Consider the following 25,494-nt stretch of genomic DNA (forward strand, 5'->3'; position numbering starts at 1 on the left):
GCCCTGCGGCGGGGAGGCGGCCCCGGCTGGGCAGCCTTCGACTAACGGGGCATCGGCGCCCATAATAATCCCTCATTATAGCGGAGCGGGGGAGCGGCTCCTGGGACGGTGCCTGCGCCTCGGGCCGGCTCCCTGCGGCCCCGCCGGGTGCGACTGCGGTGGATGCGCGGCTGGGCCCGGCCGGGCGGGGAGGCGGCGGCGGCGGCAGGTGCCGGTAGCGGCGAGGGGTAAATGGCGAGCGAAAAGCCGGTGTCGGGGCCCGACCCGCAGCCCGCGGGACTCATCTCCGTCGGGGCCGGCGGTGGAGGCGGAGGCGGCGGCAGCAGCGTCGCCGTGATGGGGGAGCTGAGAGCGTCGGGCTCCGGGTCCGTGGTGCTCCCCGCGGGGATGATTAACCCGTCGGTGCCGATCCGCAATATCCGGATGAAATTCGCCGTCCTCATCGGACTCATCCAGGTCGGGGAGGTCAGCAACCGGGACATCGTGGAGACGGTGTTGAACCTGGTAAGCGGCCGGGCACCCCGCCCCGGTGACGCCCCGGCGGGCAGAGGGGCCCTGGGCACCGGCCCCTTGCAGCCCACCTCCTCCCGAGGCGGCTCCCTCCTCCCCCCCGCCCCTCTGCAGCCCGAAAGGGACCTTCATTTTTCCTGCCCTTGTGCCCCTCCAACACGTTCGGCCCTTCTCCAACCATCTTCCCAAACTCCTCTCGTTCCTCTCTTTCCTCGTTAATCCCGCGACCTCCTCCTATTCCTCGTGCGCGTGACAGAAGCCCCCTCAGCGCTCCCTAAAACTCCACGCAGGACCCTGCCTGGTACAGAGTGGCCACTCTGCCCCTTCCCTCTGCCTCCCCCCTCCTGCAGAAGTGGGCTGTGTGCTATTAATTCACAATGTACAAAAATATAAAAAACCCAGGAGATTAAATAATGGGCAATTTCAGGTTCTGGATGCAACCCCTGTAACCTGGTGGCTTCCTCCTTGGAAGAAAAGTGGTGTGAATGTAGTATCTGTTTTTAATTGAAAAAGATTTTAAAAAGCAGCTGGAGCTGGTATCTCTTCCTAGTTCCTGAAGCCATGTGAAAGGTTTAACCCTGTTAGTATTTTAACCTGTAGTTTTTTAGTAGTTTAAGCCTGTTATTTCTTTATTTTAAACCCTGTTTAACCCTGTTAGTATTTTATCTAGGGGAAGGGGGAGAAGGGAGATTTTTGGAAGGATTTAACACGCTTTAATATCTGTAATAGTTGGTTACATTGCAGTATTGCATTGGGTTGCTCTTGTTTCTGCCATGCGTTCCAAAACACCTTTTTGTCTGCAAAGTAAGTGCTGCTGCTGATTTTGTTTAAAGTCTCTGTGTTGCAAAACATGATTGCACCCTGGTAAATAGCTTGAAGCAGGGAGGAAATGCTAAAATGTAGCTCCTTAGTCATCTGCTCACTTCATGGAGTGAAAGAGTTACTGCAGGACTGTATGACTTAATGTTTTTGCGCTACCTACACCAAAGCCTGAGGAATCTACAGAAGCCAAACCAGTGGATCTAAAAATGAATCACTTTCAATTACGTGCAATTTGGTGCTGCTCCTGAATGCAAGATTTGCTGCAGCAAAGCGTTTGAAGCAGTTTAGTCAATGAAATATCCTACATTTTTGCATATAACATTGAATAGAAAAACGACTACTCGAAATCAAATGGCAATTAATTGAAACTGCCTTTGTTTCAAATGAGTTAAATGCTTTTAAGGTCCACTTATTTTTTACAAAGTCATGTAAAGAATATATCCTGTTTAAAACACTTTATAAGGATGCATTCTTCTGGTTGACAGTTATTTGCGTTTGACCTACCACAGACTGAATGGAAAAGCTGCAGCATACAGGGAAAGATGTGGTTTGGTCAGATCATTTTAATATATATGGCTTATCTGAACACACGGGGTTAAAGCCCTAAGTTTTGTGAATGTATCAGAACAGTAATCTGGTATATTTCCCACTCCTCTCTACAAGCTGTTTGACACTTAACTGAAACAAAATTCGTAAATATTTTTATTTTGTGGAAGTGTGGTACAAGTCATCAGAACTTTATTGGATTACTACCCATTCATTTGAAAGTGACACTTGAAACCAGGATATAATATACAGTTGTTTTATTAACTGGCTTTGTATAAATCAAGACAGATACAAAGATGTTTAATACTTTCCCACTTTTCTTCCCTCTTTAATTCTTCTCACTGATATTTGAGCTTATTTTTAGTTCTAGCTGTTAATACATCAGCAACTGAACTAACATTAGCTTGCTTTTTGGGGTTGAGGTTAGAACGTCTTTGTAGTTGTGTGGAGAACATACAGTGCTTTCCTAGGTGATCTCCCTACTAACTAGTTCCTATTGTTGAAAACTAAGCTTTTATTTAAAATAAATGCAAGGGTGTTTAACTGTGCACTCAGCTTCAGGAGGTGTATGTGAATGGGAAACTACTTGGGAGTCTGCTGCAGTAGCGATGGATTCTGGATCAGTCATTACTTAACAGATGGACTCTAATGTACAATAGTCAGTATTCCCACAGCAGAGGGAGGTTGTATTGTGTCTGTTAATCTTTTTCTTTTCAGTGCAGTGAATGTCTCAAACTTAAGCTTGCGTATTTGAAACTTGCACGTGAAACAAAAATTGTGAATGTGGCAGATATAAAGTAAAGCTAATAACATATCCCTATGCTACTAAACATTATTTAACTCTATGTTAGGGATTTTAATAGCAACTTTAAATAAAATACAGTATTTTGTGTTTTATAATGGCTCTTTGAGGTGTGAGTGGGCGTGGGCAGAACTTGATTTACTTTTTGGGGGCTTTTTTTCTTTTTCTTCAGCCTTTGCCTTTACTTTGTGGATGACTTTTAATGCAGGTGTGGTAATGAGTGGCCAGTGCTAAAAGAGCTGATCTTAGTTCAGTGTGTCAGTTGGTATATTAAGTCTCCTGAGAGAAATATGACCTATACTGTGTTAGGTATCTATAAGCCACTTGTTATTAGCTTTTTAATATTGCAATTCTGCATAATTGCAACTTCTTTTATTGCTGGAGATAATCAGAAGTTAAAGATTGGGATAATTACTTTCATATAAAGCTTAACTTAAGTCTGTTTGTACTTCGTGCATCTAAGTGGAAGCAGCAGCAAATGTCAACAGCAAAACTTTCGTTTGGCTTGCCCTTGTCATGAGAATGGTAACTCTTCATTTTTGTTAAATTCTCTTATTAGAGTTTCTTCTAGACAGTTCTTATATTTAAATGTCTAATATGTTGCTGGGTTTCCAGCTTGGCCAAATTTTAACAGTTGACTTTACGCTCAGACTGTATTTTGTTCTTAGCCATGCCTGTGCTGTTCATGGGATTTGTTCCTCCTCCTGCTTTTGTTTTTCTTAGCAACACTTCTTTTCCTCCGAACTTACTGTCTTCAAAGTTCTGTTACACCGGTGAATTTACTTGATAGAGTATCTCTTGGTAAGAGTTTCTAGTATTGCTTGTGTTACTTTTGATTGTTTAACAATTATTTACATTGTTAACAGTGGAAGGCATGATGGAGAGAGGCTGCAGCCCCTTATGTGCCAATGCCTGTGAGCTACTTTAGAGTTATCCTTAAAGATAACTAGTGTTAATACTGTAAAGGGTAATACTGTCAATTCCCAGGTTCAGTTCAGCTCTCCTGAGGTGTGTGTTCACTGCTGCTTGTGTACTGCAGAGCACCAAACTGGAAAAGGCTTTCCTTGCAAACAACATAATCCTCCAACTGTTGTTAGTGATTTCGCTTTGGATGTATTTTGACACCAGCTCTGTGCTGCTGCTAATGAGGAGGCCTTTCCCTTTTGAACAGCTCTATTAGTTTTCTTAAGGTACTGTCAAGGATGTTGTTCTTGCTGTGATAGATGTGCTCGTATTTATTCTCCGTAGTTCCGTTGCTTCTTAATACCCTTTTGTACTTACAATATGTTTGACTGATATTTAAAGTAAAGTATTACACTGTGTGTTCCAGCAAATATATCAAGGTGGAAGTGAGTCAGTCTGTCCATCTATATCCTTCTACTTCTAATGTATTTTTGTTTCATTTATTTCCTGATACAGAATCTCCACACATGGCTTTAATTAGTTTGTCTATAATGTATCTCCAATGACCTTTCATTTCATTATTTTTACTGTCTTGTTTTTTTAATTCTCTGTTTTTCCAGTATTTTAATGATCTTGGGAATTTTTTCCTTCGGTCTGTATCTTGAACAGTCTCTTGTCTGGCCAGCTTTCATCAAACATGACCAGGTGAACTGCATTGTTTCTTAGCTTCTAGAAAGCTTTCTCTCTTTCTCTCTTGAATTCCCTAGAATTTTTGATTTTGAGTTTTGTAGTGCTGATTCTATGGCAATGTGACACGAGAAAGGTGAACCAGGAAGCCGACTGATACTAAAAACTTGTGGCTAGTGTTGACACATGCTGCTTGTTTTGCCTGTGCATCTTGTACAGATGATATGATGCAGATTTGAACAGATTTCATTAGATGATCAATGTTCTCCTTGTGCAATCTGGAAAGCTTGTATATACATTTTGTCAGGCTAGAGAGTTCTTCTAGGAAGTAGGTCACATGCAGGCATAGTTCAAAAAGTCTCTTGCTGTTCTTGTTGCCTACATCCCACGCTTCTGCCTGGCTCTTCTAGTTTTCTTGGCTTTTCCATCCTGCTTCAGTGTTTGTCACTCATCACATTGTGAACTTTCAGGAGTGGCATTTGCAGCTTCAGAGCAAATGGCTTGGATGATGTGAGAGATCCTTCCTGGCCTACAGGCTTTCTGTTGTAGTGATCATGAAGAAAAATGTAAAGGGATGCATATGTAAGGAAGGGTTGTTGGTTTTTTTCCTTTGGTACTTCTGTTCTTTAGATATTAGAGGTCTTCATGAGCTGAAGTTGTCTTTTGATATCTGAGGTTTTTGAGTTTATTTTTGGTTGCTGCAAGCAACTGTGCTGTGGCACAGTTCTACTGTGTGGGGAGGAAGAATCACTTTTGTTCATTGTTTGCTGTTGTACTTGGAGAAGGCATAGGCTTTGTGAGCTTTATCCTCCATCATATGACTTCTGTTCTTGAGAAAGTAGCTATGCAGTATTGGGAATCTTACTGTTTTTGTAGTGGAAGCCTTCCTGTTTTTGAAGTATAATTCTCTGCTAATAGTATTATTAAAAAAAAAAAAAAAAGAATTTTGTGACAATTTTGAAAATGTTTTATTTCATTTTTTTGGGGAGTATGATAGTTTTGTTTTAGATAAACAGTCCTTGTTCAAGTTACTGTCTGTCCCACTGGTGCCTTGTTATCATGCTCATATTATCTCCTCACTAAAATATGTCTGGAAGTTACTGTAGAAGCTAGCAGAGCAGTATCCAATGCAAGAGGCTTTTTCAGTATCCCATGTGCAGCAACTGAAGAATACTGTAGCTGTTGTCATTATCTAATACTTTGATTATCTAATACTTTCTTCTAGTATGGCTAAAAACCTGCCTGTTTTCACTTCATTTCTTTAAGTATACCTGCTTTTGGCTTTTCTATCTGATCTTTGGCAGTAGGTGTTTATGGGTAGGAAGTTTTTTCAGTCCTTGTATCAGTTATGAAGCAATAGTGAGACCTCAGCAGGAGACTTGGAATCAGCTGTGGTTGTGTTATGATGGATTGATGCATTTCTACAGGCGATAACTTTTTAGAATCTCTCCTGGTGAGCGTATCACTGAGTATTCCTTACTGCTTAACTCTAAGAAGCTATTTTCTTCTCAGCTTTCTATTTTACTTGTCTTTACAGGATTTGGTTCATAGATTGTAAGGGAGGTGGAGAACTGAAGGGTTTTTTAAAATTATTTTTGTCACACTAAAGTAAAGGTTTTGAGACTGGTATTAATAAAACACCTCCAGTTTTGCACCTTTCTCCCTACTCCTGCCCAAGATCCTACCAGTGCTTCAAGCAAAGGCTTAGCACCTTTCTCTTTCAAGATGCTATTTTTACAAAATTATCATAGAATTGAAGAACAGTTTGGGTTGGAAGGGACCTTAAAGATCAGATAGTTCCAGCTCCCCTACCTGGCCAGGGACACCTTCCACTACACCAGGTATTCCCCATTGAAACCAGTTACACGCCAGTCTTTCTCTTTCCTCTTTATTTTCCCTCACTCTCCCATCCTTTTGCTTTCAGAGTACTCAAAAGGATAGAAGTCAAGGGGCATGGCTCATTATATTCATGAGGCTGACATCTAGGAGGCTGTGGTACAGGTTTTTTTTTCTTTCATCTTAATGCTTTTCAGTGTCTCCCCACGTACTTTTCCAATACATGAATCAATGTCAATATTACATTGTTAAGAAACAAGCAAAAAACTCACCACCCAAAACCTGCATAATAATCTCTGTATTCCTACTGGAGCATTTGTTTATCTCTCATGCCATACAGAATTTAGTCAAAGTGGGATGAAATCTGTGATTGGGTTAGTACCAAAAGAGATATTTATATCCTGGTAAATACTGTGTACAGTATTAACACAGCTGTGTTAATTTAATAAGCTCCCCGGGCTATTTTAAATCAATCTCTTAATCTTACCTGTTCCTTCCAAGAACAAAAAAGCACAGTACCAAGTATCTTAGTCTATCTTGGTAAATCTGGCTTTTCAAATCAACCTGTGTTGCTCTCCTCTTAGTACAGCATTTTGTAGGACTTTACCCAGAACTTTATCATTGCAGCTACCTCATTAGCTGATGTCTTGGATCTGCCTGGTGGCCAAAGGGTCAGTGTAGCAATGTATGCCTAAGTTGATGAAGTTCAATTTATTTTGTGATGGAATTTGATTCTTAATTACCATTCACTTTTTAAAAATATGCCAATTGTGGAGTTTTATTAATTTTCACATTGACAGAACCCTTAAGCTTTCTTTAAGTCTGAATCAAGTTTAGAACTTGTTCTTATAATCAGAGGCAGCAGATTTTTGAAACATCAGTTCTGAATTTGTTTATCTTCTCTCTTGCAAAGGTTTGGCTGGGCTGTACTGTGAATGATATTCAATATATGATACTCAGCAGAAAGATAACAAGCAATTTTAAAAAGGGATTGTTTGTAGAGATGCACATATTGCTCCCTTATTGATAGAAATACCTGTTTCAGCCATAGGATTATGATGGATTTCAGCTTATTTGAACTGTGGTTTCATAACTTCCAAGTTAGGAAGACAGTTAATGACATTTATATCTAAGAGAAAGATTACTCATTATTTCCAATAGAGAAGCACTTAAACTTCTGACCAGCCTACTGTCTCTGCTAAAATTTGCATTGTGGTTATTTTTGTGGTTTAGAGTTTATTCTACTTTTGCAATACATGGAAAAATAATAATCATCAGTAAATAAGTTAGTCCTAAGTAGTTTTGGTGTTACTGAAATCTATCTGAGTGATGTCTATGCATTTTATTAGTGCAACTATAGTGTGACTGCCCTGCTTTAATTTAAAATTGGGTTGCATCAGGGAAATTGTTCCAACATAACAATTCACTGAAAGCTTGCATAAATGAGAATACTGCTTATGCTATTCAAGAGCTTAAAAATGCCCGAGTTCTATATTTGGAAAATGATGTTTCTTTCACTGCTGTTTTGTTTATGATTCAAATCCTTTCATAACTGTGCTGAGTAGGTATTAGGTTTTTGAATTAGCTAAAAGACAGAGCAAGATACTCACTTAGGAGAGCTTGTTATTCATATCATACTTTTGGGTTCCTGATGGCATTTGTAGTATTGGGACAGTGTAGACAGAAGGATGAAAATAGTCTTTTCTCTGAGTAGAGCATTCTAAACTAATTCCAGTATCAGCAATATGCCATTTTAGATTGCTTTATGTGTTCACTTTCTTTTTTTTTGCCTTTTAATTCTTCATCTTCAGAGACAAACATTAATTTACATTCTTTTTTTCTGAATTTATTGATTTTTACTGCTTTAAAAGGTAATATAATGTAGTGGTTTGTTTTTTTTTTTTTTTCCTGCCCCACTTTTTGCTCTTGCTTTTGTGCAAAAGAATATTTTTGGAATATTTATAAACACAAATATGAAATTGAAAATATGAATTCACAAAGGAGCCTGTACAAACTTACTGAAACAGTCTTTCCTACTTCAGAACTGTAGAAAATAATAAGATGTGCTTTCATTAAATATAGTATAGTAATCATGAAGTACACATTTAAGATTGTAATGAACTGACTGAAGCCAAGCCCTGTCTTATTTGCTCGTGCCTGACTGATCAGTTTCATCTTCCTCTTCAGCAATACTTCATGTAACTCACTGCATCCAAAAAATATTTCTTGATTTAGTTGTGAGCTAAAAATCTCCTATGTCCCTTTCAGTGTTAAGAAGCTTCAGTGAAAAAAACCAAACCAAAACAAACCCAACACCTCCCCCAAAGAAAAAGAGATGACTTTGAAACCAGGGGAGCACTACTGCTTAGAGTTGAATTTATTTTCTAGCTCGCAGAAGTGGAACTGCCCTTTCTCTTAGTATATCAGAATATAACTACAGTTTTGTCAGCTCCCATTGTACAGCATCTCCATGTTGTTAGCAAATATATGTAAAGACTGGGAAAGGGGGTAAAGCACTACAAATGTAAAAGAAGGTCTTGAAAATGATTTGAACCAGTATATTGGAAGATCTTATGCTGGGAGAATGAACTTCCCAGTGGTCTGGCAAATGGACTTGGGGACTGAACATTGTGTCCAGTAGTATTGTTTAGCGCAAATATTCCTCCATGAGCAAAATGTTTGATGACATAAAGTTGTCAAAAATTAATATCAGCACCCAGTCTTTTCCTTCTGTTACTCCAATGAAATACATTATCAGTTTTGGTAGATGGCAAGGTGTATTTGTGAGTCATTTCTGTGACTGATGGCTGCTTAGCTGTTAATGTTTATGTGATGAATAGCTGCAACTTACAGAAACATTTGTGTAAGACTACATTTGACTGAATAAGGTCTTCTAAGCAAGATGCTCAAGAGGTGGGACCTACTTTATTTTTGTAATTCTTTTTCTCTGAATATATTTATGGAGCTCCTGTCCCATGTTTAATCTCTGAGGTTCTGAAAATCTTCTCTTTTTTTTTTTTTTCTACTGTCTTCAGCTATGGCATATATACTTCCAAATGACTTGCAGAAGTCTTCTGGTTTTTGTTTGGGTTTTTTAAATGAAGGTTTTAGGTTATTTGAAGGCTTTCTCATTCCCTTGGTTCCTCATGGATATGTTGTAGCCTCCATTGCATACTTTGATATTTTGGAGATGTGTGTGAATGCAGGAAGAGATTTACAGGAAGAAGCTGTTGAAGTTGCATCTGCTGTCCAAGACTGAAGTGAATTAAGTCCATCTGAAAAATAACTTGAACATTCTGTCCTTGGCTCATATGCAACACACTTTTATTTTCCTCTCATCAGTCATGCTAATGGATGTGCCTTTCCATTCATCAGCACTAATACTACAGCATCCTCTTGAAAATTCATTATCAGAGCATTTTCATAAACTAGCAGAATCACAGAAATTTCAAAGGTAGAAAAGTTGAGGATAGAAGGGACCTCTGGAGCTCTCTAGACAAAAAACTGTTCTTTAAGTAGAGTCAACAAGAGCAAAAAGCTCAGGGTCTTGTCTGGATGGGGTTTGGATGTTTCTAAAGATGGAGCCTCCTGCATCAATTTTTTTACTTGGATGTAAATAGAGTTTCTTGTGCCCACTGCCATTCGTTCTGTCACTGTGTTCCACTTGTCTCTGCTCCCTGCCTACCCTTCCCTCACTACGATTACACATACACATTTATAAATCTCTTCAAACCTCCTCTTTTTAAGGCTAACCACTTCCAACTCTCTTAAGCCTTTCTTTGTATGTCAGATGTTCTGATCTCTTAATCATTTGCACATTTAGATCTTTATTCTCCTTATGCAGATAATACTTCTTCCTTTCCAAAAAGTGGGAGGTGGAGTCTGGGAAGCCTTTTAATTATAGCAACCCTTTCCCTCATCTCTCAGTGTGAGCTGCAATATCTACCACAAATAATGCAGAAAATATTGCTATGCCTAACCCAGCGAAGGACAATTTGCACCACATGTAGCAAGAAAGGAAACAGACCTCCATGAGCCACAGCAGTGTTTGTTTTTCATCTATTGTGCCTGCTTGTTAGTAGAAAGCCTTGGATAAAACATACAAGGCCAAGAGTATCTGTCAGTTCTGGAATTCACAGTTACAGTAGTAGGTGAGCTTGCTTTGTTGGATTTCAGAAATGCAAAATGTAACTAGGTTTGATATTGTCCAAAAATATATAAAGTTAATTTGATTGTCTCGATTCTGAGGTAATGAAATTTTGTGGCTTTTGATATTTAAATACTACCACCTTTAACAAATTCACATGAACTGAAATCAAATTAGTAGACCTATTAGCATAGTCTTTCAAAGTTATAGATGCTTCATAACAAAAGGAAAAAAACCTCTAATATTCAGTATAGAGCCAAAGCTGTTCAAAATCTGTACTGAGTTTGTTGAAAATAATAGATTCATGGCTTTATATATAGTCTAATACTTATAGATGAAATGTTCAATAGTATTTTATGTGCATGTAACTATTTGTAACTTAAGAACTGTAATATATTAAGTACGGATGATTGTTAGATGATTTTTATACTTTGTATTTCAAAGGAAATAATTCTTTTGTTTGAAGTAATATATAATGTACAATAATAAACACATTCTAACTGGAAAAATGTGTAGGCTTAGCCACTGAGAAGGAGTTGGTTTTTGACAGTTGATTTAGTACAGTAGTTGACATTTTAAAGGTACTGCTTACTAAGAAGCAGTTGGTATTCTCTTTAAAATGGACTGTTCTTCAATACAGAAGTTGACAGTATTTCCTAAAACCCAGATGCAGGTTATTCCCGGCTCTTGATATTGTGATGATTTCCTTTATTTCTAGTATAAATAGTTTTTATTACAAGGGGAAATTAATTATAGTAAAATAGCTTATGTAATTTATTTTTTTTAATAAAACATGACTAAATTGTGTTTAAGAACAAATTTGGATCTAATCGCTTTGTAGTGTGTCCTGGTTCAGTTAAAGCATAGTTTTCAATTTAGTAATCCTTTTCCTCACTTTAAGGTGTAGTTTTTGAAGCCAGCTATCACATTTTCAGAAACCCAGCTGTTGAAACTAATGCAAATACATGTAAAACAAGTACTGAGAGCCTTTGGTGTAAGTATCAGCAACAATGAATAGGAAGGATGGGAAAGTGGAAGCAGGGGTTTCAGCTGAATGAGGCTAAACCATAGAAGCTGATAACTTTTAGACTGTTGAAGCCGATATTTCATCAGTTGTGTCACTTAGAAGTATCAGCATAAAACATGTAAGCTAATTGTTTAGGTGAAGTTTAGCTATTGAGAGATGATGCTCCTGACAGGAAGCTTTAAATAAAAAGCAAGCCAAACCAAACAAAAAATGCTTTCACAGTATGAATGGAAAGCTGAGCACAACAGCTTATCTTCCCTTAATGATGCAGTGACTGCCTGGATTTACAGAGACCTCAAAATGACTGGTGATATGGTGTTTTATTAATTTTTGCACTGTCTGAGGGAATTACCACCATCTGCTAATATCAAAATCTAAGCCCACATGTGGGCTTCAAAATGCTCTAACTGTTGATTTTTAAAGTAAGAAATCCTTCTCTTTAACCTAATGTTAACACATCGAAGAAGCTTCAGAGTATAAATAGAATAGAAAATATTTTTCTTTTTTTTTTATAGTCCAGGTTTAAACTGTTGGATCACTTGTCACAGCCTTGGTTTGTGGTTCTAGCCTGTTCTCTGAAGTTAGGCAGCAAATACTTGTAATTGAGCTCTTATTCTCCACTAGTTATGATGCAATGGGCTTTTCAAATTTCGTTAGGTCAATCAAGCTCTATTTTAGGCAAAAACTATTCCATGGTAAAAAGAGAGCAGCAGATACAAAGTATTGTCTTCTGGATGAGCTCAGTCCTAAATGTGTCTTGTACCAAAACCTGATTTTATCCAGATGTGCAGAAAAAGCTGTAAGAAATTTGAAGTGTTGATACAATATAAATCCTTTCTGGAGGTCAGAGGAATCTTAGGAGCACCTTGTTTAAATTATTATTTTTAGAATTCCTCTCTCTTTTTCTTCTTGTGAAGCTACAGTAAATTTTAGGGATTCCTCAGTAAGGAGGCTGGTTAAGCAACCTGGGCTAAAGTGGTGCCAGACTGCTGAAATAGAGTTTTCTGAACTGGCTCTGTGATCACATTATGCCTTTCTTTATTACGCTCTTAAAATATTGTGTTTCTTCTGAGTCCCTTGCAGGTATTAGGGTTTTTGGCATTTTTGGAGATGAGGATGGGATTGTTTTGTGGTTTGTGTGTTTGGTTGGGTTTGTTTGGTTTTGCTTAAACAGTACATATGAAGTAGCTCTGTGTTTTTGCTGCATCTGTTTCTGAAAAAAAAAATAGTTTCCATATGAATGCATTTTGCAAATTAGGAGCTGTTGGGGAGATGGGGAGACCATGTACTTCATAGTATAATCAGGATGTGGTACAAGATGCAGCTGACAGTCCAGTCAATGTGAATTTTTAGTTTCAATTCCTTTAAGAAATCCTGAGGATTTCCCGGGAGATAAGGAATTGTTTGTGGTCTAAAACCAAGTCCTGACTTAAAAAACCCTTGGCATTTCTATTTATTTAGAAAATTGAAATCCAGCTAAATAGCCAACGCTTAGTGTAGTGAAATGAGGTCTTTAAAACACTGTAATGAAAGGCTGCTGAGACATTATTAAAAATTAATACAGCCAAGAGAGTTATTGAGCAAAGTAGCATTTAGCAGTAATTGTCAATACGTTTTGGTACTGCTATATGGTAAGTAGCTTCCAGATTCTTAATCTGGGTTCAGTTTCCCTTGTAATTTTTTTTAAATTTTTTTTTCTTATTTCTTTATAAGCTGAGTAACCATTTTAGGTCAATAGGGTTGTACTGTGAATGGGAACAAACACTTGACTGAAGTATTTTATTGTTATAAGTATCTGAATAAGCTGTTGAGGAAAAAAAGTAGTCAGGCTGATCTTTGGGGAGTAAAATGTCATAGACAAAACTGTATTAGGATGCTTTGTGGGGACAATGTCTGGGATAATTCTTGGGTTTTGGAAATGTTGAGGTTTGGGGGATTGGAGTGATGTAGTTCAGGTCTTGGAGATCCTGGCAAGGTTTTGGTCCCTGGGGATGGCTGTAGGGGTGGCTTCTGTGAGAAGCTGCCAGGAGCTTCCCCCATGTCCAATGGAGCTAATGCCAACCAGTTCCAAGAGACCCACCACTGGCTGAGACTGAGCCCATCTGTGGTGCTGGCTGTGCCTCTGGGATAAAATACTTAAGAAGAGGAAAAAAGTTGCTGTGCAACAGCAACTGCAGCTGAAGAGGGTAGTGAGAAAATGTAAGATATATGACTCTGCAGACACCAAGGTCAGTGAAGAAGGAGGGAAAGGAGGTGCTCTCCAGGCACCAGAGGAAAGATTCCCCTGCAGCCTGTGGTGAGACCATGGTACTGCAGCCCATGGAGATCTGTGGAGGAGCAGATGGGTGGCTGAAGGAGGCTGTGATCCTTTGGGAGGTTTATGCTGGCGCACACTGATAGCAAGACCTGTGAATCTGTGGAGAGAGGAGCCCATGCTGGAACAGCCTGGCTGACAGGACTTGTGGTCCTGTAAGGTACATTAGTTTCATTCAGTTTGTTCCTGAAGGTTTGCATCCCATGGAAAGAACCCCCACTGGAGCAGTTTGTGAAGAACTGTAGGCTGTGGTAAGGACTTGCATTGAAGTTTGTAGAGGATTATCTCCCATGGGAGGGACCATGGGAAGAGGGGAGGGAGCATGGAGAGAGTGTGAGGACTCATCCCCCAAGGAGGAGGATGGCAGAGACAGTGTGTGGTGAACTGATAGCAACCCCTATTCCCTGTCTGCCTGTGCTCCGGTCAGGGAGGAGGTAGAGAAAATCAGGAGTGAAGTTGGGGCCAGGAAGAATAGAGGGGTGGGAGAGAAGGTGATGTAAGATTTGGTTTTATTTCTCACTATCCTGCTCTAATTTTATTGGTAATAAATTAATTGATATGATTCTGCTCTGTTTTGCCTGTGATGATTGAGTGATCTCCCTGTCCTTATCTCAATCCATGAGCCTTTTATTGTATTTGTCTCCCCTTGCCCAGCTGAGGGGTAGTGTTAGGGCAAGATGTGGGCACCTGGTTCAGCCCAGTTCAGAGAGAAAAGTTTTTTTTAATGATGGAAACATTTTGAAATATAGTTCTTAAGGGGGCAGAGGAAAACTCTGATTTAAATGTTTTCATTTATAGTTGTCAACAGAATTGTAGTTTTATGGAGAGATTGATCAATTATACACTATTATTAATTTCTCTGTATTTCAACAAAAAGCTGTTTGAAATCCGTGGACTTTCTTCATTGTTTTGACATTTGCAGTGGTGAGGTATAATTAAAAAAAATTCAGTTGATACTTTTGAGTGATTTTAGTTATGCATACTGACTGTCCTAAATGCTTTGCTGTTTTGGATACACCAATAGCTTCTGACTAGTTAAAAGAACTGGCAGTGTCACAAAGCTCTTCAGCAACTCCACTGTCACTTTTGGAAAGTCTTGCTTGACAGAGAGGAGTCAGCTTGTTCTTTCATGCAAATTGCTGATGTCTCCATACATACGAAGCTATTTAGAGACTTCCTGGAGGACAGTGTTACCAGTAAACAGCTTGCATTAAACTTCTTGTGTCACTAATCCCACATTCTGCTTCAATGAGATGTGGATGAAAGAGCTTACATTTCATGCTCTATAGCTTTTACTTATGCATCTAAGGATTATTTCCTACTAACTAGAGTCTCTGGTGTGACACATCCACTGGAAATGTGTGCCCAGTTTTCATACAGACCTTGGGTCTTGTAGGATTTGGATCTCGTAGCAGCATTGTGTGTTTTAAGGCCCTGGCTGAACAGAAAGAAGGCTGTAACTGGTTTTCTTCTGGAGAGTTCATAGTGGTTGAGGTGTTTTACCCTGGCTTAAAATATTGAGTGTACATTAAAGAGGAAATTAAATGTTTTCTTTTTCAAGTCTTATTAGACAGCTGCTGCTATTTAAAACTTTTTTTTTGTATAGGAGAAAACTAATTTATTTGTTATGGTGGTTGAATGGTAAGTTACAATTTAAATTTATCAATCAAGGGACCAGGAACTTCAGAAGTTTATGTAAGTTCTGGATATGTTTGAAATGTATCCAGCTAGCATTTAGTTAGGCATCATACTGCTATGCCATAGTTACTGTGAGATTTATTTTTTTAACTGGAAGGCCTGCAGGTTTTTTTAATTTTTTTTTTTTTTTTTTTTTTAATTTTTTTTTTTTTTTTGTAGAAGAAAAGATGAGGGCCATGTTGAATTCCTGCCTTTTTACCACTACATTTCTCCTTTGGTTGACTGCTAGAGACACCTGTGTGTGTTCTACCTAGAAACATTTGAATGTCTTTATCTGTAATTTGTACTTAAATCATGGATGCCTACATGATTTTTTTTTTAAATTTTTTTTTTTTTTTTTATTTTTTTTGTGTAGGTGAGGTTGATGTTTGATTTAGTGTGCTTTTTAAGTTGCAGAGCCATCCCTTTTTTCCTTGCACAGGGTCAGTTAAGACTTCCACAGATGCCTGGCACATTTAATTGTAAACTACCACTGCACTGCACACACATGGTTTGGTTGGATCATCTTTTCTTGTTTAAAAATTCATGGCAAAAATGAAAGAAAATGGAATGCCTAGAGAGCATCAGTAAATTATAAATGTAAATATAAGCATTTGAAGGCCCTTTTGTGGTATGGAAAAAATGGTAATATAGATGTTGTTACCCAGCTTTGAATCACAGGATTCTGTAGTCCTGAATTACGAAGGTTGGTTGAAACCAGAAAAAAACCCCAAACCTTGGATCAGTTACAGAATGTTCAATCATGACTCAAAAAATGATTTGGAATGGAAGGCCTCTTCTTAGTGGTTATCAAGACTTAGAAGGCATGTGGGGGAGGGCCTTCCAAATATTATAAATATTATGCTTTTTTTGTTGTTGTTGTTGACATAAGTAAGATTTGTTTTTACTTTCCTTTCAAAAATGTTAAAGGTTGCTTGTTTTAAAAAATCATAGCTTTTTAGCTTTATTGGACCTGTATGGTCCTCTGCTTCTTGACAGAGTAGCCTTTTGGTTCTTGGTTTCTTTCATTGGTGTCAAAATTTGTTTCTTTGAGATGAAGGGCTCTACAGAGCTATTACCAGTAAAAAAAGTATTTAAAAAAAGCTACATTTCTGCTCTAAGTAAGCAGATAAAATTCGATAAAAAAGGGGCATATCTGTTTAGTGAAGCATTATTAGTTTTTTAGACATGTATTGGCCAGTGATTTCTTTGTCACTGTTCAATTTGTTGGACTTCACTTGAATTAATGTACTTTAAGATTAATTTTTTTTAATACTTTATCATCTAGACTATTTAAATACGGCTTCATTTTTAAAGTGTCCTTTGATCTTCACTAGTAAAGTTCACTATAATCCTTGTCATAAAGTGATGTCAAACAGTAGGTTATGGCTTCACTTTCAAATTATATAAAAATTGAAATGTCATGGAGAAAAGTATTGAAGATGTGTTTCAATTAACTGTATTTGTGCAGTATTGGGCAGAGAGTGTTAGCAAATAAAACAGAAGCCAAGTATCTGATGGAAATATCTTTCAGTATTCTTGCTGGGTGTTTTTTTTTTCTTTTTTCTCTTTTGTAGAGAGGAAATCTGTTAGACTTACATGTGTTTTCCCCTCAGCTTCTATAGCTTTGCTATTGCAGCTTAACTATAGTGAAAATATTATTTTTTTTTCAAAATTCTTAGTTTAAATCATTCTTCAAAGTATCATTACTTATTGAACAAAAGTAGGGATACTATATTCTTTTATCTTGAGTAAACAGATAACATTATTCTGTGCTTAAATTTTCATGAACATCAAAGCTGTGCCTATTCTTATAGGATTTGGGGCTAATTGTGGCATTTTATGAATTTCAAATGAAATATGCCCATATATTTCTAGCTCTGCATTCCTTAAAGTAAAAAACGTAATTGTACAAATAAAGTTTGCAGTATTTGAAGTATGAACTATTTCTTCTGGCTGGGGTATTTAAGCAAAATATTTCTTTCCATAGGAATCCTTGATATGCTTACATTAACTTTACTGAACTGTTTTTTGTAACAAACAATGAAAAATCAGTTTGAAAATTAGGGGGTGGTTTTTTTGTTTGTTTTGGATATTTAGTTATAGTTGTTTGGTTTTTTTACATTTCTGTAGGATACATATTCTTATGGAAGAAATAATGTCAAAGTGGAAAGAAAACTACAAACTCATAATGAAACAGTCTCGCTTGACTGGAATTAAATTCTTAAAATATCAATCTTTTAAAATAACTGCCTTTTAACTACTAAATTACTCTTTTGCACAATGGAATGTTAAGAGGGCATAAGGAAATCTCAGCTCTGGGTATGTATGGTCTGTGGATGTTTTCAGATTGATTTGTGATAGATCTATGAGTTCCTACAACTGGATTACTAATAGCATTTTCCCTTAAAAGAGAATGCTGGATTTTAGGAAGCATCAATAACAGTAAAATGTTAATTCATTTTTGGGTTATTGTGAATTGTATTTCTACCTTTCTTCATAGATTTTTTCAGTAGATGGGTTTCTGAAGGCCCATTCAACCTGGCCTTGAACACTTCCAGGTAGGGGGCAGCCACAGCTCCCCTGGGCAGCCTGTTCCAGTGTCTCACCACCCTCACAGGAAAGAATTTCCTCCTAATATCTAATCTAAATCTCCCTTCTTCAAGTTTTAAACCATTACCTCTTGTCCTTTTGTGACACACCCGTGCAAAAGGTCCTACCCCAGCTTTCCTGTAGTCCCCCTGTAAAGTCATCTCGGAGCCTTCTTTTCTCTAGGCTGAACAAGCCCAACTTCCTCAGCCTATATTCATAGGGAAGGTGGTCTAGTCCTCATGATTTTTAGTGGCTTTCCTCTGGACGTGCTCAGGGAGCTCTGTGTCCTTATGTTGAGGACTCCAGAACAGGACACAGTACTCCAGGTGGGGTCTCACAGGAACAGAGTAGAGGGAAAGAATCGCCTCCCTCGACTGACTGACCATGCTTCTTTTGATGCAGCCCTGGACACAGTTGGCTTTCTAGGCTGCAAGTGCACATTGATGGCTCATGTTAAGCTTCTGGTCCACCATCACCCTCAAGTCATTCTCCACAGGGCTGTCCTGTCATACTTTCTCCTCTCAATCTGTGTTCTTGTATGGGATTGTCTTGACCCAGGTACAGAACCTTGCACTCGGCCTTGTTGAACTTCATGCAGTTTGCATGAATGCACTTCTCAAGTCCGTCATAGTCCCTCTGGATGGCATCACTTTCTTCCAGTGTTTTTACTTCACCACACAGTTTGGTGTCATCAGCAAACTTGCTGGAGGGTATGCTTGATTCCACTTTCCATGTCACCAACAAAGATGTTAAACAGCACTGGTTGTAGTACTGACCCTTGAGGAATACCACTTGCCACACGTCTTCATTTGGACACTAAGTCATTGATCACAGCTCTTTGGATGCAACCATCCAGCCAGTTCCTTATCCAATGAGTGGCCCTTCCATCAAATCCATATCATGCTGGTTTAGAGATCAGTGTCATGTGGGACAATGTTGAATGCTTTGCACTGGCCTAGGTAGATGACATCTGTTGCTCTGCCTTTATCCACTGAGGCAGTGACTCCATCATAAAAGGCCACCAAATTAGTCAGGCAGGCCTTTCCCTTAGTAAAGCCATGTTGGCTGTTACCAGTCACCCCTTTGGTATCTGCATTCCTTAGCAGAGCCTTCAGGAGGGTCTGCTCCATGATTTTGCAGGCACAGAGGTGAGACTGACTTGCCTGTAGTTCCCTGGGTCTTTTTTTTTTCCATTTTTGAAAATGGGGGTTACGTTTCCCCTTTTCCAGTCTGCAGGTACTTCACCAGACTGCCATCACTTTTCAAACATGATAGACAGTGGCTTTGCAATTTCATCTGACAGTTCTTTCGGGAGCTGTAGGTGAATTCCATCAGGTCCACAAGGACTTGTTCACCTTCAGGTCCTTTAGGTGGTCTCAAATCTTCTTTTCATCTACAGTGGGGGGAATCTACCTTTCCCCAGTCCTTGCCTTTGTCTTCTTAGGATGGAGGTTGTGATCAGCTTCCTTGCTGCTGAAGACTGGAGAGAAGTAGTTGCTGAGTGCTTCTCAGCCTTCTCTATATCTTGGATAACCAGCTCCATTTTCTTTCTGGAGTAGGCCCACATTTTCCCTAGTCTTATCATTGATGTACCAATAGAAATATTTCATGTTGGCCTTAACCTCCCCTGCCAGGTCCAAAAGTACTTTTAAAAGTACTTTACCGGATACCTGGTTATTGTTGAAAGTAAAAATGAGTTTTAGAAGCATATGAGAACTATGCAAACAAGTTCTAGTGAAGAAATCTCTAGCCCTCTGATCATCTTTGTGGCCCTCCTCTGGGTTGCTCCAAGAGGTCCATGCCTTTCCTATACTGAGCACTCTAGAAGTACTCAAGGAGGGTCTCATGAGAGTGGTGTAGAGGGGAAGAGTCACTTCCCTCGACCTGTTGCCATAGTTTTTTGTGATGCAGCCTGGGATATGGTTGCCTTTCTGGGTTGCAAGCGCACATTGGTGGCTCGTGTTGACCTTCAACCAACACCTTCAAGTCCTCCCCTGTAGAGCTGCTCTCAATCCATTCTCTGCCTAATCTGTATTTGCTGCTGGGATTGGCCTGAGCCATGTGCAGGACCTTGCACTTGGCCTCATTGATCTTCACGTGGCTCACTCAGGCCCACCTCTCTTAGGTCTTCCTCATGGGTGATGGGTAGCTTGAGATTAGGATGTTTCTCAGTCTCTAAGTAGCATTAAGGTCTGCTCTGTTCCGTGATCTGCAATTTTTTTCTCTTTCTTTCCACACTTCTTCCATGTAGAAATAGTAAGTTGCTTAATTTGTCAAGGAGCTTGTACTTCTGTTGGATCTGAACTTGATAGTCAGTGGGTTGTTGATATGCTTTCTGCCCTTTGCAATCCATTTTTTTTTTTTTTTTTACGTTTTCGTAAAACTTTTGTTTCCATTAGAATAACTCCTAGCTTTAATGGCAGGTTACTGTTATGCTGACTGTTCCTCCAGTAGGAAGAAGAAAATCAGATCACTCATTCTCAATGAGGGTCATGATTGATTTTTCTCCTCAGGTGAGCTTGCCTAATTTCTACTTCATTCACGGCCTCTCAGGCAGAGGCATTCTTCCTCTATATCCTGACTCCAGGGAAATTACCTCCACACTACGATGAACAAAGGTATTTAAATTACCATGTGTTATTTAAAGAGGCAGCCATCTTTGTTTAGAAGATTCCAAAGTTGTATTCTCTTGTGTCAAGGCTTTATACAAAGCCGTGGAAATAGATTCACCATGAATTTGGAGAATTCTCCTTAGTGGACATCAAAAGGTAGCTACGTGGATCTTGTTTCTTATTTCTGTCAGCTGTGTATAATCAAAAAGTATCCAATAGCAACACTTTCCTGGCTGAGCAGTTTTGCAATAACCTTCTTCACAGATTCTGAAAGATAGTTCCAGTAGTTTGTGCTTCCATAAGATACCACAGAAGGATTCATATTTTTCTTGGAGACAAACAGTAAGTGCCTTGTCGGTTTAAAAATGAATACATAACACTTAAAAAAGTTACTTTTTTCTATATGTGATTACAGTTAGTTTATGGGTGCTAAATGGGGAACTTCGTCTTCATTCTGTGAAACCTCTAGCATGACAAGATCAAAGATGTTTTACTGAGATCACTGTTACCTAGGAATTAATTTAGTTTGGCTAATGCAGATGAGCTATTGCTAACCCAGGGATGTAATACTGTTAGTGGAAGAGAACTGGATATTTCAGGATCCTACTGTCTTTGTCAGTACTTCAGTATGGGTAAATCTTGTTTGCTTCTTTGGAACATACTTGTCTTGTTTTATAAATGGCCTCTATCAGAATGAGGAAGGATCCCACATTAGCTATCAGTGCTAGTACCAGGGATTCTGAAGAACAACACAAGTGGTGAAGAGGACCCAGTGTCCCACCTGAGACACATTTAAGGGAAGTTGTTTCAGAATAATTTTAGTAGATTACTGTTGGCAATTGAAATACAATATTTTTTTAAGATCTGGATTTCCTTGGGTTGATTTTTCTGTGTATTTCTGGAGTGTTTCTTTAATTTTAGTCATCTGAAATATAATTTGTGCACTCAGATCATTTTGTGATGTGAACGGAAGCATCTGCATCTGATCACATGAACTGTGGTGCTGTCATAGACATACTAAGAGATTTTTCCCTTCTCATCTATTTTTATTCTTTCCATTTAGATGCACTAATTACCAATCCTTTTTTCCCACCTGATGATACCTTGGAAGAACATTTGGCCAGATAGCATCGTTAAGTTAGATGTAAAACTCTGAACATACTTTTTCATAGTCAGAAGTAAAGATTATCACTTTAATTACTTCTTACTGTAAGTTTCTTTTCTGTTTAATCTTCATTTTCCCTTTTCAAAGTCATTCCCCCCAGAATGCTGAGGTACATATTTATTTATGAAAAGTTTTGCATATGACTACTGCAAGTATTCATTCAGACTGTGTCTGGGAAAGCTGTAAACTGTTTCTGAATGGTGGAATTTTTCTGGTTGGAAAAGATCTTTAAGGCCATCAAGTCCACTATTAACCCAGCTGTACTGAGTTCAGGTCTAAACCATATTCCTGAGTACCATGTCTACGTGTCTTTTAAATGTCTCCAGGGATAGTGATTCAGCTACTTTTCTGGGAAGCCAATTACAGTGTTTAACAACTGTTTCAGCCAAGAATTGTCTTCTAACCTCTGATCTAAGTTTCCCCATGCACAACTCGAGACCATTTCATCTTGTCCTGTTGCTTGTTACTAGGGAGAACAGACCAACACCCACCTCGCTGTAACCTCTTTTCAAGTAGTTGAAAGAATGATAAGGTCTCTCCTCAGCCTTTTTGCCAGACTAAACAACCCCACATATCTCTGAGAACTCATCATAAGACTTGTTCTGCAGCCCCTTCACCACTTTGTTGGCTGTTGCTCCAGCACCTCAGTGTCTTTCTTCTAGTTGTGTGGGGTAGAACTGAACACAGCACTCGAGGTGCAGCCTCAGTGAGTACAGGGCAACAATCAGTATGAAATGGAACTGGTCTCAACACTGAGACCTGAGGAATACCCCTGGTGAGTGGCCACCACCTGGACTTCACTCCACAATTCCTTGGGCCCAGCCATTCAGCCCAAGTTTTACCCTGTGATGTGTACACAGTCTAGTAGGCCATATATAGCCAGTTTCTCCAGGATAGTGCTCTGGGAAACAGTGTAAAAAGATCCAGGTAGACAATATCCTCATCCACTAAATCTGTCACCTTGTCACAGAAGGAGATTAGGTTTGTAAATCAGGACCTGATTTTCATGAATTCATGGACTGGGGCTGCTGACCTGGCTGCATTGTGCGTGCTGCATAATGGCATTCAAGGTGATCTGTTCCATAACCTTCCCTGGCACTAAGGTCAGACTGACAGGCCTGTAGTTCCCTGGCTCCTTCCAGCCCTTCTTGTAGATGAGTGTCACATTTGCCAATCTTGTCTACTGGGACTCAGCAAACAACTGGTCCTGCTGCTAAAGACTGAGGCAAAGAAGGCGTTAAATATCTAAGCCTTCTCCTCATCCCTGATCACTGTTTTTCCCACTGCATCCTATAAAGGTTAGAGGTTCTCCTTAGTCCTCCTTTTGTTGCTAATATGTTTGTAGGTCATTTTTTATTAATTTCACATCTGCAGCCAGACTGATTTCAGGTTGGCCTTTGGCCCTTCTGGTTTTCTCCCTGTTACACTATTCTGTGCAGGGGTCCTCCTGTTAACCAAGGATACATAGAGGAGTTCTTTAGTCAATCTTAGGGGAATTATAGGAGGGCGAAACTGACAGTTATGGTGAGAGTCATGCTAACAGTGCAATGCAGTCTTCAGTGTGTTGTTTAAAAGCAGTACAATGTTTGTAACTTTCCAAGGGATAACACCCTGTTTATAGCCAAAATGAGAAAAATCTGGAAATAGCATAAGTTTAAACAAGTTTGATAACCTGAAGAATTTGGCTGTTTCTCCTATGCTCTGTTCCCACCTCCTCCTCCCCACAGACTTATCCCCCCAGCATGGTTTAATTTATTATTTTTTTTCAATATAAATTTATTTTTGAGTGGAAGCTCTGTTTCTGGAAAGGGAAAATGTTTGGTGTTTTTTTGTCCTTAATATTTCTTCATGAGGGTTTGATGTTGGTTGGATGCTAGGTGCCCACCAAGCCACTCTTCTCTTCTGCAGGATAGGGGAAAGAGAAAGTAACAGGGAAGAGAATTTGTGGGTCCAGCTGAAGCTGTTTAATAATACCAAAGCCAAGGCCACGTTCAGAAGCAAAGGAAAACAAAAGGTTTATTCTCTACTTCCCATTAGCTGGTGAAGTCCAGCCACCTCCTGGGCATAGAGCTTGGTCTGGAAGACAAACATCATAATAATGAGTGTCTTCCTCTCCCCCTTCTCCTCCTCCTTCTTTCTCTTAGTTTTTATTGCTGCACAGAGTTCATATGGTATAGAATATTTCTTGGGTTAGTTTGGGTCAGCTGTCCTGACTGTGTCCCCTCCCAACATCTTGCCTTTGGAAGGCCTACTGGCCTTTTGAAGAGACAGGGGATGAAATATTAGCCTAGATACAAGGACGAAAGTTTCTAGAATGAGGGTAGTAAAACACTGGAACAGGTTGCCCAGAGTGGTGGGAGATACCCTATCCCTTGAAACATTAAAGGTCAGGCCGGATGAGACTCTGAGCAACCTGATCTAGTTGGAGATGTCTGTGCTTACTGCAGAGAGGTTGAACTAGATGACCTTTAAAGGTGTCTTCAAACTCTAACCATTCTATGATTTTGTATTTGAGTCACCCTTGATGCCGTGAGCACTGCTCAGCAGTAGCCAAAACACTGGTATGTTATCAGTCTTTCTAGCTACAGATACAAAACAGTACTATGAGGGCTGCTGTGGGAAAGATTAACTCCATCTCTGCCTGACCCAACACATCCTTTTGCATGTAACTTCCTGTGTGTCTTCTTCCTAAGTGCTCACTGTCTAAAGATTGTATGAGACTGCATAAAGCTATTTTGTGTGTGTTTTAGTATGTGTTTAAACTCCTGTGTTAGAATCCACTACAAGGAAAAAATTGTAAGAAGTTGGTATTGCCTTTACCATATGAAAATTGCATATACTCTGGGAGAGTAAATAGCCAGAGCCCATCAGTACAACTGCTAATTCCTCAACAGAGCTTTTTCCAGTGCTGCTTTCACTGGAAACTTAATTTTATTATTTTGGAAATGCAAGCATCTCCTTTCACAGGGGAATTTTTATTGTTTTCATTAAAATCTGTTGCCTTAGAAGACACTGCTTATGCCAAGTTGCAGCAAAGACACATCTAGCCCAATGTACTGTTTTTCAAGTATACACAAGGAAGAGTTTAAGATGCCTGCAAGCTGAAGGGTCATAAATTACTAATTTCTTGTAAGGAACTACTCCATATCTGAAAGAAAAAAAGTGTTAGTTAAAAATATTTTAAAGCCAGTGTTTTAATTCATAACTGGAGTGAAAAGAATTATACCTTTCAGTCTTAGCTACTGTTTGTTTTTTTGGGTTTCTTATTCATGAGCTTGCTGGAACAGATTGAAGTCATAATCCCTTGGCTTTAAATCCCTTATTTTTGAAAACATACTGTTTGGGTTTTTTTCCCCTACTGCTTAAGTGTTTGATACATGGAGCAAATCCTTCTCTGTTTTGTTTATGTGCTCCTCCTGTCTTACTAGGCCTTGTATCCCTGCTGATACTTTTCATCACAAGTATTTGCAATAATGGTGTTAAGTATTGAGAATATTTTATGATTGCTTATTTTTTTCAGTGGAAAGAAAATGATGGGCAAATTTGTGAAGGCCATTATTAAATTTTAATTGGAAAATTTACACAAGCCTGGTTTGGAATGAATTGATTGCTGAAATTGTTGCTACAGTAGCATCCACAGCATCTAGTAGTGATGCTACGTTTGGCTATCTGCAAATTTTTTATCAGATAATATATTGAAATTTGGTAATTTATCAAAAGTTTTAATTCAAGTAGAATTTTTAAACTAAAACTTGTCTCTTTCCTTCTATGGGGCATGAGTACCTATCTAAGTGTATTTGATTAGTGCTGCACAGTGTGCTTATTTTTGTTCTTAAATCCATTAAAATACTTTA

At 38.9% G+C, this 25,494-nt stretch overlaps 1 protein-coding gene across 8 annotated transcripts in view; it reads left to right on the plus strand.

Annotated features, from left to right (window-relative positions):
- Positions 1-212: 212 nt before the first annotated feature.
- NBEA (neurobeachin) overlaps positions 213-25,494 on the plus strand; it is a 460,838-nt gene continuing 435,556 nt past the window's right edge. For all 8 annotated transcript variants that reach the window (XM_071737478.1, XM_071737489.1, XM_071737508.1 and 5 more), the window contains exon 1: positions 213-504. In XM_071737478.1, the coding sequence (XP_071593579.1) occupies positions 232-504 (273 nt within the window). In that variant the 5' untranslated portion in view covers positions 213-231. The remainder of the gene's footprint in view (positions 505-25,494) is intronic.

Source organism: Heliangelus exortis, chromosome 1 (assembly GCF_036169615.1).
Source record: "Heliangelus exortis chromosome 1, bHelExo1.hap1, whole genome shotgun sequence".
Classification (NCBI taxonomy): Eukaryota; Metazoa; Chordata; class Aves; order Apodiformes; family Trochilidae; genus Heliangelus; species Heliangelus exortis.